Source organism: Dendropsophus ebraccatus, chromosome 14 (assembly GCF_027789765.1).
Source record: "Dendropsophus ebraccatus isolate aDenEbr1 chromosome 14, aDenEbr1.pat, whole genome shotgun sequence".
NCBI lineage: Eukaryota > Metazoa > Chordata > Amphibia > Anura > Hylidae > Dendropsophus > Dendropsophus ebraccatus.
In genome coordinates, this window is record NC_091467.1 from 44,110,119 (window position 1) to 44,125,026 (window position 14,908).

Here is a 14,908-nt window from a genome sequence, read left to right on the forward strand (position 1 = left end):
AGTGTGAACGCACTCTGACTGTATAATCACACCCATCACCTGATATTCACCACCATTATTAAAATTTAGTTCACGCCCATCTGACTCTTAACTGAATTGTCAAACAAAACATAAACCCACATAGCTCAGGAACTGGAGGGCACAGCAAGAAACTTTATAAAGGTCAATCAGGAAACCCTAAGGCATATAATGATAGTAACAGCTCATTTTTTGGGGTTGACTACAGATCCTCTTAAAACAAGTTCAGCTATGAAACAGCATTGATCAGATGATGGTGAGCGGGTCCTCATTTCAAATTGAACATCCCTGCATCTATTCTCAAGCTTAAATTTACAGAGCGATATATGGTCTTTTTTCTACCTCAGTCTTTTATGGTATGTGGGAAACTTATATTATAATATTGGGATTGTATGGTATATAACAGGACTATATGTGTTTTTTATGTAAATTAAAGAGGTCACATTGTCAGGCCACAGTAAGATGACATAATACAGTAAGAGACTACTCTGTTGATATATAGCGGTTTATCAATGTCATATGGTCTTCATATAATTACTAATTCTTATTACTTTAGTAATGAAAGCTCCGAATTTTTTCAACAAATTCAGTCTTGAATTTATAAATTCCAAAATTTCTGGGTTCATCCTTATGTTCACTATGTGGTTGCTTTAGTATATATCCTATACTGTCTCCATAGCAAAATATAGTGATGCCAGAGAACTGTATATTGGTCATGTAAGTAGAAGCTGCCAAAGTTAATTTGACATTGATTTGTCTTTCAATCCCTACTTTTCATATTACTAGGAATCGTTCCACCAAAATATTAGTACATTATTTAAAGATACCTTCACATTCCAATATGATACTTTGGTTTGGTGAAAAATTGTTTCCACTATGCAGAAAATAAAATGTCATTAAAGTGTTTTTAGATTATTAGGACTATATGTGGACATATACACAAAACAGACACTCATACATAGTTCTAAAGTCAGAAAGTAAGAAAAGCATAAAGGCCCAGATTTATCATAAAGTATAAAATATACACTGGCGTAAACTGCCCACAGCAACCAATCACAGCTCCTCTTACCAGAGCAGAAAGCTGAGCTGTGATTGGTTGCTGTGGGCAGTTTACACCAGTGTATTTTTACACCCTTTGATAAATCTCCCCTATAATTTGTAATTTTATATAATTTTATATAGAAAGTATGATTAAAGGGGTATTTTGATTTAAACTAACTGAGATGTGAGATCCGACCATAGAGGATAAATGAAGCGGTGGCACGTGCTGACTCGCCACTCCAGTCAGAACAGAAGTGGCCCACTATCTCACACTTATCTCCTATCCTAAGGACAGAGTTTACAGTGTCACTGTCATTATAACTTTCAAAATCTAAATCTAAATTATAAGTAAATGTGATATCTAGGAAGTTTTTAATTTACATTTTTTTTTGTTATCATGGAAAACACGGCACTTCCTGTTTTCTGACAGTTTTTTTCTCTCAGAGTCAGAAAACAGGAAGTCCTGTGTATCCCAGGCCATCTGAGCGCTCACAGAGAGAAGGCAGTCATGTGATTGGTGGATACATTGAGCCGTGACTCTCTGTACTGGATGGAATTCCTGTGTTTAGTCTGTTTTTTACAACCAGCATGATTTATAATGACGAAATAATAATGAATGTATGTTACAAACTTGCCTTATTTCACATCTACTATTGATTTATATTTTGAAAGTTATGATGACAGGTACACTTTATATTAGTTTAAGTCAGAATACCCTTTTAAATACCTCTCCAAGAAGACGTTTACCATGTGTAAAGGACTATTTTACAGAAAGTGGTAACATACTTGGTGTCTACACTAAGGCCCCGTTCCCACTGAGCAAAGCTAGCGGAATTCCGCGACGGAATTGTCCGCCGCGGAATGCCGTTAGCCTCCCGCTCATAATGGGACTCTATGGGAGGCGCGCGCTGCTGCTCTATACGCGCTGAAGAATGAACATGTTCATTCTTCAGCGCGGACAGGGCAGGAGCGCGCGCCTCCCATAGAGTCCCATTATGAGCGGGAGGCTAACGGCATTCCGCGGCGGACAATTCCGTCGCGGAATTCCGCTAGCTTTGCTCAGTGGGAACGGGGCCTAAAAGTAGGAAACTGACATCCCAGTAGCTTCTGTGCAGTCTAATAAACCAATCACTTTTTAATAAAATTGCGTATTCCCCAATCAAACTAGACTGTAAGCAGTGGTTCCTGATAAACTTTAAGGGCCGATGCTTGCCCTTCTACACAGCTGCAGTTCTGTAATATATGAGCTTAGATACCTCCATAATGATGACATATTTGACAGCCTTTCCATACTAGACAATTATAACATATGCCGGCTAAGACTGGGTTTACAAAATGACACAAAGATTAATACGTCAAATCATGAACAGTATTAAAGGGAGTCTGTCAATTGCAATTCAAGTTCTAAACTGCTGACCCTGCTGGATAGCTTTTAGCATAAGGAAACACATGGTACCTCTCAAATTGGCGAAACTATGTAAAGTGCTGCGGAATCTGTGTGCGCTATACAAATAAAAACATTATTATTATCTGTCTGTGATTACAGAACATAGAAAAATGCTTTTCTTATATAGGAAGAAGAATCAAAGGAGGGTTTTCCAAGCTCCTGATCTGCAGCAAGCTGTGACATCTCCTTGCTCCCCCTCCCATACCGGACCCTGCTTGGGACTCAGCTTTCAGGTGTCAATCAAGCAGGGAGGAGGGAAGAGAGGAGACATTACAGCCCGCAGCTATTCAGGAGCTTGGAGAAGTCTTACACTTGACACTGCCTTAAAATCCTGGAAAATTTGCAAAAAATGGCATCTGCCAGATGTTAGCGTGAAGTCAATGGCAATTTTTTGGTGTGACCTTTTCTTTTTCCTTTCTGGCGTTTTTGAGGCTCTGTGGAAGTTTTGTCAAAACGCAGTATGCTGAGGGTATGGCTTCTTTTTGCAAATTGTGGTGTTTTTTTTCTCCCATAGACTTCAATGGGATTGTTCTGGATGTCTCAAAAAATGCCACTGCTATGCGTATGGAGTTTTTTTTTTCTTGACGCTTTTTTGTCACGTTTTGGTCAAGTAGCTAGGTCATGTGATGGCAGAAGAAAAAAAAGTTCATCACGGAAAAACACCTGAAGCACAAACACACATAAAAGTAAAAAATGCATGAAAAAAGCCATGCACTGCATTGGCGGTTTTATGTTTTTTTTTCTTTTCCATGAAAAACACCAAACAAAATGTGTGTGAGGGCACCCTGACTGTACCAGAGACTAATAGACTTTTTCTACATTCTGGAAGCACAGACAGTTATATTAAAGGTACAAGGTGTCTCCTTGTCCTAACAGCTAACTACCAGCAGTTTGGAACATGAATTGTAGCTGACAGATTCCCTTTAAGCGTTACACTGTGGTATTCAGTGACTCACACGGTAAGGCACAATGATCTGTACCTAGTATAATGACTTTGTTCATACTGTTACACTTCTAACTTTTAGAAAAATCAATAAAGTGGTTATCCCACTGACAGGCGAATTAATTCATTGATTTCTGGGCCCCACCAACACGTCTCAGTTTTACTTAAAGGGGTTATTGAGCGCTACAAAAAAATGCCCACTTTCCTCCATAGACAACACCGCTCTTGTCACCAAATTAAATAATAAAAAAAAAGGTGTTCAAAGGTCGACATTCACTTTAAAGCATAGATAGAGCTATGTGGCACTCACATGGTACTAAAATAAAGACCACAGTTCGGCTCTTACAACATCATGACAGAAAAACACAGAAAAATAATGTTAATAAAAGATCTTAGCCATGTATATGACCCCTCAGGATGATTAGTTTTGCCAATGGAGAAGCATGAAATATCTAATGTAACATAGACATATATGTTTGAACTGTAAAGAAAAAGACAGATGCAAAGAGGGGCTTAGCAATAAATTTAAAGGGTTTTGTCCAGGGTCATCCCCACTAGCCTGCAGCTCCCGTTCAGCTCCTTCAAATCTCTTGATCTCCTGTCTTCTTCCTACTTCTGCGCTGAGTACTCAGAACAGGACCGGCCTACTCTGCCAATAACTGACGCAGCGGTGTCCTGTCTCAGCCAATGGCTAGGTTCACACAACATTTTTACAGCTCCTTTTAAAATTACGTCCGTCATTTTGAGTCTAAAATAACGGACGTCATTTAGCAGTCTGGCTTCCGCTTAGTGCAATGACAGCTGCTGGTACATTATTCTAGTTTGGGGTGACTAATTAGACTTTGGATGCGGCTTAATTAAAAAGTCCACTGAATTTAATAGAAAAAAAAAACAGAGAAAGAACGGTGACTAAAGAAAAACTGTGTGAACAACTAATAAAAAACGTCCGCTGTTTGCAAAAGACGTCCGAAAATAATGATCATGTTCCTTATTTTGACATCCGGGGTAAAAACGTCCGTCATCAATACATTGTGTGCATTGGACGTCCGACTTTTCATTGACTTCAATGCATTGCCATAGTGGTCAGTTAAATGGTGGCGATAACGGACTTTATTTAAAATTTTTAAAATCGGACGCCTTTTCTCTATTTTTGACGTTGTGTGAACATAGCCAATAACTGATGAAGCGGTCAAGTCCTGCTCCAAACGCTGAACTCTAAGTCAGGAACGACAGGAGTTTAGGAGACCAGAAGATGTTGAACAGCCCCTTTAAGTTTTTTTTAAAGGGGGTTGCCATGTCAAATGATGACAGGATATGAGTCTGACCTCTGGGATCCTCACAGATATTGGGACAGAAAAATAAACTGGTTTAGAACTTTTGAGTTCAACTGTGTAGGCCTCTGCTTTAAGGCCTGTTTACTTGACTGGCTGCCATATTATGGAAAACAGTGAATGAGACACAGTGCTAAAGCAGCGCTATACTCCCTTCATCTTTACAGTGAATGCCTGAATCACTTGGCATCACTATCAGATGGCAATACCACTTATAATGTGAGCTTATTATTTTAAGATTGTAGATGGGCAGATTTTTACTGAATAAAAAGATGCATTAACATTTAAGACATTTAAAGACAATAATAACAACAACAACAACAAATATAGTAACTAAAATAAACTTCCTGGTCACAGAAATAAAAGCTACCCAGTGTGTACCAAGTGTCATTTTTTTGTTATTTTTTTTTCTGAAAAATATCACCCTTTCTAAACAAATATAGCTAGCCCTGCTAAGTGTACCAAAAAACTAAGAAGTTTGTTGCAGTGCCCACAATGCACAATATTTGTAAAATTTGAAAATATTAAAATTCTTTTCAAAAACTTCAAATACAACACAAAATTGTTAATGTTATTTAATAAACTGTAAAATCTTTTTTTTTTTTTCTTCTCCAAAATATTTTCTTTGTCACTTCACAGAGTGTCCCTGCAATATGAGTCCTTTTGTGTTCTATTTCCAAATAGTTTTTGTATTTTTTGTTTTATATGAAAACATTCTTAAATTATTAAGAATTATTCAGTTTGCATCAAGGTTCCTGTTTAATGTAATAGCTGCCAGATCCATTACTTTCCTGATCTGAAGCTCCTTGTAGAAATGAATAATCTTCACCATCAAGAAACTCCTCCTTTAGCTGCAGTGTTGGCACTGAAATAAAAAAGAAATAAAGCAGTCACAGTTATTGTTGTATCAAGCAGTATCTATATAATATTCAGGAAACAGGAGTCACTATAGAAACTATACAAATAAATATTTGCAATCTGGTTGTGATATGACAGGCAGCCTAGTGACAAGGCAAGTTATTAAAGGGGTTTTCCACCTAAGGGTACAAACCTACTTGCCGGATACTCGGATACTGCGGATCCCGACCCTATTCTTTCAATGGCAGACAAAATCATCAATGGCAGACAAAATGTACATCCCTGCTGCGAGTTTGTCCCCAGCCTGCCCCGTTAACCCCCCGGCCGCCAGAGCATATACTTTACCTGATCCCGGCTCCGGCTTGCTTCGGCGGTTCCCGGTGTCTTCAGCAAGCCGGAGCCGGGATCAGGTAAAGTATATGCTCGCTCCAGCCGCCCGCCTGCAGCCCCGGCCGCCTGATCACCAACCCCCCCCCCCCCCCCCCGCAGCCCCGATCGCCCTCCCGCAGCCCCAGTCGCCCATTCGCCCCCCTGCAGACCCGCAGATTGGTGCTGCGGGGGAAGGGGGCGATCGGGCCTGCGGGCGGGGTAATCAGGCGGCCGGGGCTGCGGCTGGAGCGAGCATATACTTTACCTGATCCCGGCTCCGGCTTGCTGAAGACACCCGAACAGCTGAAGCAAGACGGAGGCTTGACGGGATCAGGTAAAGTATATGCTCCGGCGGCCGGGGGGTTAACGGGGCAGGCTGGGGACAAACTCGCAGCAGGGATGTACATCCCTGCTGCGATTTTGTCTGCCATTGAAAGAATAGGGCCGGGATCCGCAGCAAGTCTCGCTGCAAATACGCAGCGAGGGGACTGGCTGCAGATCCGGCAAGTGGGTTTGTACCCTACGTTCACACGTACCGGATCCGCAGCAGATTTCATCTAAATAACTGAACACAGCATCAAATCTGCTGCAGATCCTGTACGTGTGAACGCACCCTAAGGCTGGGTTCACACTATGTATATTTGAGGCTGTATTTGGTCCTCATGTCAGGTCCTCATAGCAACCAAAACCAGGAGTGGATTGAAAACACAGAAAGGCTCTGTCCACACAATGTTGAAATTGAGTGGATGGCCGCCATATAACAGTAAATAACTTCCATTATTTCAATACAACAGCCGTTGTTTTAAAATAACAGCACATATTTGCCATTAAATGGCGGCCATCCACTCAATTTCAACATTATGTGAACAGAGCCTTTCTGTGTTTTCAATCCACTCCTGGTTTTGGTTGCTATACAGCCTCAAACATACAGCCTCGAATATACATAGTGTGAACCCAGCCTCAAAGTAATTTGTACCCTATCTACAGCCGTATCTGTGGCCGTATTCAAAACAATGGAGCCGTGCGCCAATCGGGGTCAGACTCCCTCCCTCTCATCCCACAATCTCCTACATATCCTCTATCCTTGTTCTCTGTCAAAGTGTTAGATCTCTACATCTTCTCTAAATAGATGTGTGGAACCAGGATATGCACCTTTATTAGAGACACAGATTCACGCCTCTGATCCTCACACACATTCCTGGGCTGGCTATGAGTTGCGTGAGATAGAAAAATAATTTAAAGGAAAAATCATGGGGGGGATTTATCAAGACTGGCACGGGTTTTAAATTAGACACCCCTCCCCCCCCCTTTCAACGCCTCTCAGCTAATCCGGCCAGGCGCCCGACCCTGCGCACCAAATCTACACCTGTTTTTAGCAGGTGTAGATTTGGATCCTGATGTACGCTGTGAATCATGATAAATGAGGTGTGGGAGGAGGCCACGTCTCCTCTCCATCTTGCTACGGCACCAGGGAGAAGGGGCCAATCTGTGTCTTCTCCCTGTCACAGTTCATATTTGGAGTGATCCAACTCGGATTTATGATGGGGAAAGTCACCTATTTACATATGTCAAAATCATGGCTATAGGCCCATAGGAACCATGTGATATTAGATATTGGCTGGTCACGTGGACGGAATGCAGTTGTGTTTTATATCAAATGGTTGCTTGAGATACGCCCAGATGATTGACGGTTGTCATACTTCTTGGAGGTTTCTGTCCTGAAAAGTGGTGATTGCTGTGGGATTTATAAAAATAGGAGTCCCCTCATTACCATGTGACCGGCCTCCTCTCAGTGACACTTGGGGGGGCTGCCCATAGTTCTCTGCTGAACCCCACAGGATATTACTTTTGTTCACCAGTATGTTTTTATTCCCTTTTTATCCTTTTTCTTTTTATAACTGTTGCATTGTGTGTGTGTATTTTCAGAATCTTTTTGTTTTTCTCTGACAATGATTGTTTTTATTGCACTGCACTATTGTGTATTATGAATAAAAAGCGAATTGTAGTCTTATAGGACTTCTACTTCTGAAGGGAGAAACCGTTACCATTGTGCTATAGTAAGACTAGTTTGGTGTTGGGATATAGTGAGATATCCCCAATAGACCCCTGTTGCCTGAAGTATAGTTGGTGGCAGCAAGAGGTTTAATGACATATTGGGGTGCAGGAAACCTAAAGCGACTCTGTACCCACAATCTGACCCCCCAAACAGCTTGTACCTTCGGATAGCTGCTTTTAATCCAAGATCTATCCTGGGGTCCGTTCAGTAGGTGATGCAGTGATTGTCCTAAACAACAACTTTTAAACTTGCAGCCCCATGCCCAACGGGAGTATCTGTGCCCAAACCTTGCACCACCCCTCTGTCCCTCCTCCCTACCCTCTCCATCATTAGGAATGCCACTGAAACATTTTCTCCTGTCTGAACATTGCACTTGCATTACATTACATTACATTGCTTAACGATCCAGCCCATGTGCCAGGCTGACACAGGTGGGGAATAGGAGACAATCTGCCTGGAGCATTCCTAATGATGAGGAGGGCAGCAAGGAGGGACAGAGAGGGTGTGCCAGCCTAATGCATACACAATCCAGGCCACACCTGTTGGGCACGGAGCTGCAAGTTTACAGGTTGTTTTTAAGGATAATAACTGCATCACCTGCCGAACGGACCCCAGGACAGATCTTGGATTAAAAGCAGCTATCCGAAGGTACAAGCGGTTTGGGGGGTCAGATTGTGGGTACAGAGTCGCTATAAGTCATTTAGTATATTTCTGTCATCAAGAGGGGGTTGTAGATGAATTTATGCTGTAAATTGATAGACTCCATAGTGTTAACCACCCCAGTGATATGACCTGTGCTATCTTGCTGCCGCTCATAGAAGTACTGCCCGCTCCACCGCTTATAGAAGTGCCGCCCGCTCCGCCGCTCACAGTAGTGCCCCCTCCTCCTCCAATCCCCCTCCTCCTCCAATCCCCCTCCTCCTCGAAACACTATGGCCCCGCTGACTCCCCGCCTCCTCACACTATCCGGCCGGCCACCGCTCTCTGCTCCTGCAGGCCGGCCGCGTCAGCCCTCACCCACACCGGCCTGGGACACCAGGAAGCACAGGGAGCGCCGTGCTCCCGGCCAGAGTGGGTGAGGGCTGACGCGGCCAGCCTGCAGGAGCAGAGAGTGGTGGCCGGCCGGATAGTATGATGATAGTATGATGAGCGGGGAGTCAGCAGGGCCATAGTGTTTCGAGGAGGAGGGGGAGCGGAGGAGGAGGGGGCACTTCTGTGAGCGACGGAGCGGGCGGCACTTCTATGAGCGGCGGCGGCGCGGGCGGCGATAAGATAGCACAGGTACTACTCCCCCATTATCTGCAGATAATGGGGGAGTAGTACTTTGTATATGTTCCCAGCACCGAGCAGGGAGGGAGGCTGGTACTCATTGACTTCTATATATAGAGCGCCCCCTGCTGGACACTCCATAGGAATTACCCCATTAGTCGTGACGTCACTGGTTCTGAGAGAATTCTAACACTTCCTGATACACTAAATTAAGGGAAATAGCAGTATATGAGCATTTCCCATAATTAATGTACATTAGAAAATTGTATAACTTTCCATAAGTAATAACATTTAAAAAATAAATTTTGGCCTGACTTCTCCTTTAAAGGGAATTGGTCGCACCCAGGCTCTACCTAAGGTGCTGACAGTGCGCTGTAGCTGGCAGTCCACTAGTGAGCATGGTGCCTTTTGGTAATGTCCGTGCAGTGGATTATGCACAATCTTAGGTCTCCTACTGTAATAAAGAGTCAAAGAGGAGTTGTTTGTGCAACACTCTGGCACACCTCACTACTCCTTCCTCTCTGTCCCCTTCATGAATAATCAATGCTGCTCGGCCTTCTGCTCGCTCAGCTGTCAGTATCTGCCTACAGAGGACTGATCTGCAATCAGATATGGTTGAATCTCTTAGACTGTGTTGGAGCTGTGGTCTAGGGGTAAATCACCTGTCTACAGACCACCTGCAGGTTTTTCTTTCGTTTAAATCCCCTGATGGAAATGAAATATAATAATTTTTTTTATTATTGTACCATTGTGCAAAGAATTCCCAGTCAGGTCCAAATTAGTTACGTTTTTTTTTTTTTTTTTAATGCAATGACTTTGTTTTTATTTTTCACATCATTGTATTAAAATAACAAATTTTAATACTTATTTGGACCTGATTGGGAATTCTTTGCACTATGATACAATAATGAGAAAAAATATTATTATAAAAATAAAGACTTATACTTCATTTCCAAAAGAAAGAGCTGGTGGTGGTCTCTAGACTGGTAATTTACCCCGAGACCACAACTCCAACACATCTGGGCTCAGAGGTCCACAATATCTGTTAACTTCCTACAGAGGACTGAGCTGCAATCAGAGACACTGGCTGACAGCTGAGTGAGCAGGAGGCCAGCGAACATTAATTTTTCATGAAAAAGAGGGAGCAGGAAACAGTGCTGTGGCATGCTAGAGTGCGGCACAAACGCTGCACCACAACTCCTTTTTGACTCTTCATTACAGTAGGAGATTTAAGATAATACTAATCCATTCCTTAAATTACCAAAAAGTACCATACTCACTAGGGGACTGCCAACTACAGCACACTGTCAGCACCTTCGGTAGGGCCCAGGTACTGACAGATTCCTTTTAAGCCAAACCACCACTGTTAAGGGATTCCACCTCTTTGACAAACAAAATAAGGCTATGTTCACACTACGTATATTTTCGTAAAACTACGGCCGTGGTTATTACAAAAATAGATGTAATATTGTTCCCCATGGGATCCCGGCCGGAGTGTATAGACATAGTATACACTCCGGCCAGGATCTCTCGCGGCGCCATGGGAAACTGACATGTGAGTGAATAGCGGCCGCAAAAAACCCTGTCAGTGCACACTGTGGAGCGAGCGGCTCCGGCCGCCTGCTCCATTGTGTGCAGTGGGGAGCTCTGATGCGGGCGCGCATGGATGCACCCGCATCAGAACTCTGTGGCTGCAAGGATCACCCGGCTTGTACTGCAGCACCGGCCGGGATGATCTTTTCAGAGACCCGCCATTCCATGACCCGGCCGGGTCACGGAACGGCCGGTCTCTTACGATGTGTGAACATAGCCTAAGGTATCAAGGAGCTGTTGGAATCAAATGAAAGTTGAAAGTTTTATTTGTGAATGCAATGTTGATATACTGTATGAACATAATTACAAAATAACTGAAAGGATCTTTATTGAGGGAAAAAAGTACAACTGAAAGCAGACTCTAGTATCTTGTTGGGTCTCCTCTAACATGTTCCATATGGCATGCTGAGATAAATTTGCCCATGGATATATCAGCTGGTCCTGTAGTTCCTGTGCCCTCATAGGTTGCTGCCCAGCTGATCCCATATATGCTTGATTGACGATAAATACGGTGACCAAGCAGGCCAAGAAAGTGTTGCAATCTGGTGGAAACAGTTCTAGGAAACTGTTGCTGACAAGTGGCAGTTGGAAACACATGTAAGGCTGGGTTCACACTATGTTTTTGCAATCCGTTTAAAAAAAAAATAATAATGAAAAAAGGATGGAAAAAACTGATGCATTTGTGAGCATCCGCTTTTCCATTGACTTCCATTATTTAAAAAAAATAAAATCAAAACGGATCCTTTTTAAACGGAAAAAAGGGGTTGACTATGTTTTTGTGTATGTTAAAAAACCTGATCCCTTTTGATCTTTCTTTTATAATAGAAGTCAATGGAAAAACGGATGCACACAAACGCATCCATTTTTTTCATCAGTTTTTTTTTTTTTTTTGCAAAGAAAAAAAAAAACGGATTACAAAAAAGTAGTGTGAACGCAGCCTAACACATGTGATCCCATGACATCCTGTACATATGGCTGAGCTGACAGTTTCCCTTGTTTCATTACAAGGGGCAACTAATTTTTTTTATACCAAAGAAACAAAGGAAAAAAGACTTGTGCTAAAAATCATACATTTTCAGATAAAAAAAAACCTTAGATTTAAAAATAGTATATATCACATATTCCAAAGGTTACAAAATGGCGTCCTGCAAACACACTGCCAATAGTATATCATATACCAGCTAAAACAACCAATGTTCATGAGTCATAAGTGTAGCCACGCGAAACGTGCGTAGGGGTTAAGAATCATGACACTGCCATGGGTGAGTCACTATGATTTTATTATAGGTTACTATTTGGTTAACCCTTTAAGGACGGGGCAAATTTTCGTTTTTGCGGTTTCGGTTTTTCCTCCTTGTGTTTAAAAGGCCATAGCACTTGCATTTTTCCACCTAGAAACCCACATGAGCCCTTATTTTTTGCGTCACTAATTGTACTTTGCAATGACAGGCTGAATTTTTGCATAAAGTATACTGCGAAACCAGAAAAAATTAAAAGTGTGGTGAAATTGAAAAAAAAAAAAACGCATTTCTTTTATTTGGGGGGAATGTGTTTTTACGCCATTCGCCCTATGGTAGAACTGACTTGTTATGCATGTTCCTCAAGTCGTTACGATTAAAACGATATATGACATGTATAACTTTTCTTGTATCTGATGGCTGGTAAAAAATTCAAACCATTGTTAACAAATATATGTTCCTTAAAACCGCTCCGTTCCCAGGCTTATAGCGCTTTTATCCTTTGGTCTATGGGGCTGTATGAGGTGTCATTTTTTGCGCCATGATTTTTACCTTTCTATCGGTACCTTGCGCATATACGACTTTTTGATTGCCTTTTATAAAATTTTTTCTGGATTTGATGCGACCAAAAATGCGCAATTTTGCACTTTGGGATTTTTTTTGCGCTTACGCCATTTACCGTGCGAGATCAGGAATGTGATAAATTAATAGTTCGGGCGATTACGCACGCGGCGATAGCAAACATGTTTATTTATTTGTTTTTTAATTTTTTTTACCCATATACTAGAAGCCCACCTGGGGGACTTCTAGTATACACACTTTGATCTCTCATTGAGATCACTGCTGTATAGTTATACAGCAAAGATCAATGAGATCGTCACTCGTTTGCTTTCGGCTGCTGCAGCCGAAAGCAATCGAGTGCCGAGCTGAGGACGGCGCCATCTTGGAGCGATCCCCGGCCGGCAGCAGTAAAGGAGATGTTGTCCCGGAGGAGCGATCTCCCCCACTAGACACCAGGGAAGTGCTGCATCCAGTAATCGGAGGCAGCTGTCATGTTTGACAGCTGCATCTGATTACTGTATTAGCGGGCACGGCGATCGGACCGTGCCCTCTAATACCCGCGGTCCCAGGCTACAAGGGGCACCCGAAACCGCGGCGGTTCAGAGCGGGTCGCCGCGCGGCCCCGCTCTGAACACCTCTTACGGGCGCATGACGTACGGGTACGTCATGCGTCCTTAAGAGGTGGTCAGAATTCTGTTTTATTTCTATTTTAGGAGGCCCTCTTATACTTCCTATATGAATCTATCTATAAAATGTTGTTGTGATTCAGAACATTGGTTGTTTTAGCCGGTATATGATATACTATTGGCGGTGTGTTTGCAGGACGCCATTTTGTAACCTTTGGAATATGTGATATATACTATTTTTAAAAATAAGTTTTAGATGGCCCGTGGACTAGGGCCATTATTCATCAATACAGCTGGTCTGTTTGCAGGCAATGTTTTTAAATTCCAACACCACTGGAAACGAAAGTGCCGGGGGAAGGCTGTCGATAACAGAACATGTAATGAGGACAGTGACAGCAAATTTCCTTTTGCTATTTGCCTGAATATGGTCCTGGCAGGGTCAAGCATGTGTAATGAAGGAGCCATTTGTTTCTGAGTAGGACATGTGGAAACGGTAAGAGCTATTTTCGCATGTTGGCGGATCAAACAGTTCTCTCTACTCATGGTCTGTCTGCAGATTTTGGAGCCTATTCGTCGTGTGTGCACAGATAACCACTGCTCCCAACAACTCTTAAAAGGGGTTATCCAGCGAAAATCTTTTTCTTTCAAAGCAACTGGTTTCAGAAAGTTACATACATTTGTAATTTACTTCTGTTTAAAATCTCAAGTATTCCCATACTTATCAGCTGCTGTATGTCATGCAGGAAATGTTGTTTTCTTTTCAGTCTGACACATTTCCTGTCTTGGACAGTGGTGGCAGCAGAGAGCACTGTCTAGAGCAGCAACAAATCCCCATAGAAAACCTCTCCTGCTCTGGACAGTTCCTGTCTCGGACAGAGATGTCAGCAGAAAGCACTGTGTCAGACTGAAAAAACATTTCCTGCAGGATTTACAGCAGCTGATAAGTATGGGAAGATTTGAGATAATAATTGGGCCCCCTTCTTAGAGTCTGTTAAAGGGGTACTCTGGCTATGGAAAACTCTCTCTATTTTATAATCAGCTGTTATATAGGAAATAATTAACATTCTATTCTTACAGCACCACACTCCCCCGGGGTTTTATGACTGTGTTTTAAGGTTTCCTGCTGTACAATCCCACCTCCACTTTAGAGACAGACTCAACTCTGCAGTGACAGCTCACTCAGCCAATCAATGAGTGAGATGGACCAAAGTGACGCCCAGTCATCAATTAAGACAAATCCATCTTGAAAGTGGCGAAGGGAGTTCAGCTGGGGACCCCAAAACACTGGGGGAGCACGATGAGGTAAAAATAGCATTTTTTTTAAATTCTACATTACTGCAGTTATATATAAAAAAAAAATAATAACTTTTTCAATGGCCAGAATACCCCTTTAGGGTGCGTGCACACTACGGAATTGACATGTCACTTCTTTCGGCGGAATGTGTAATCCGCGCGTGCATAGAATAGTGTCTATGGAACGGGCGAAAATGTGCGCCGCCGCGTGCGGGGACGAGCGTCGGAATACGCTGCGGGTTATACGCGGCAATTCCGTAGTGTG

At 42.6% G+C, this 14,908-nt stretch overlaps 1 protein-coding gene across 1 annotated transcript in view; it reads right to left on the reverse strand.

Moving 5' to 3' along the window:
* Positions 1 to 2,140: 2,140 nt before the first annotated feature.
* MBTD1 (mbt domain containing 1) overlaps positions 2,141 to 14,908 on the reverse strand; it is a 65,550-nt gene continuing 52,782 nt past the window's right edge. Inside the window, exon 16 of the mRNA XM_069951498.1 lies at positions 2,141 to 5,645. Within this exon, the coding sequence (XP_069807599.1) occupies positions 5,527 to 5,645 (119 nt within the window). The 3' untranslated portion in view covers positions 2,141 to 5,526. The remainder of the gene's footprint in view (positions 5,646 to 14,908) is intronic.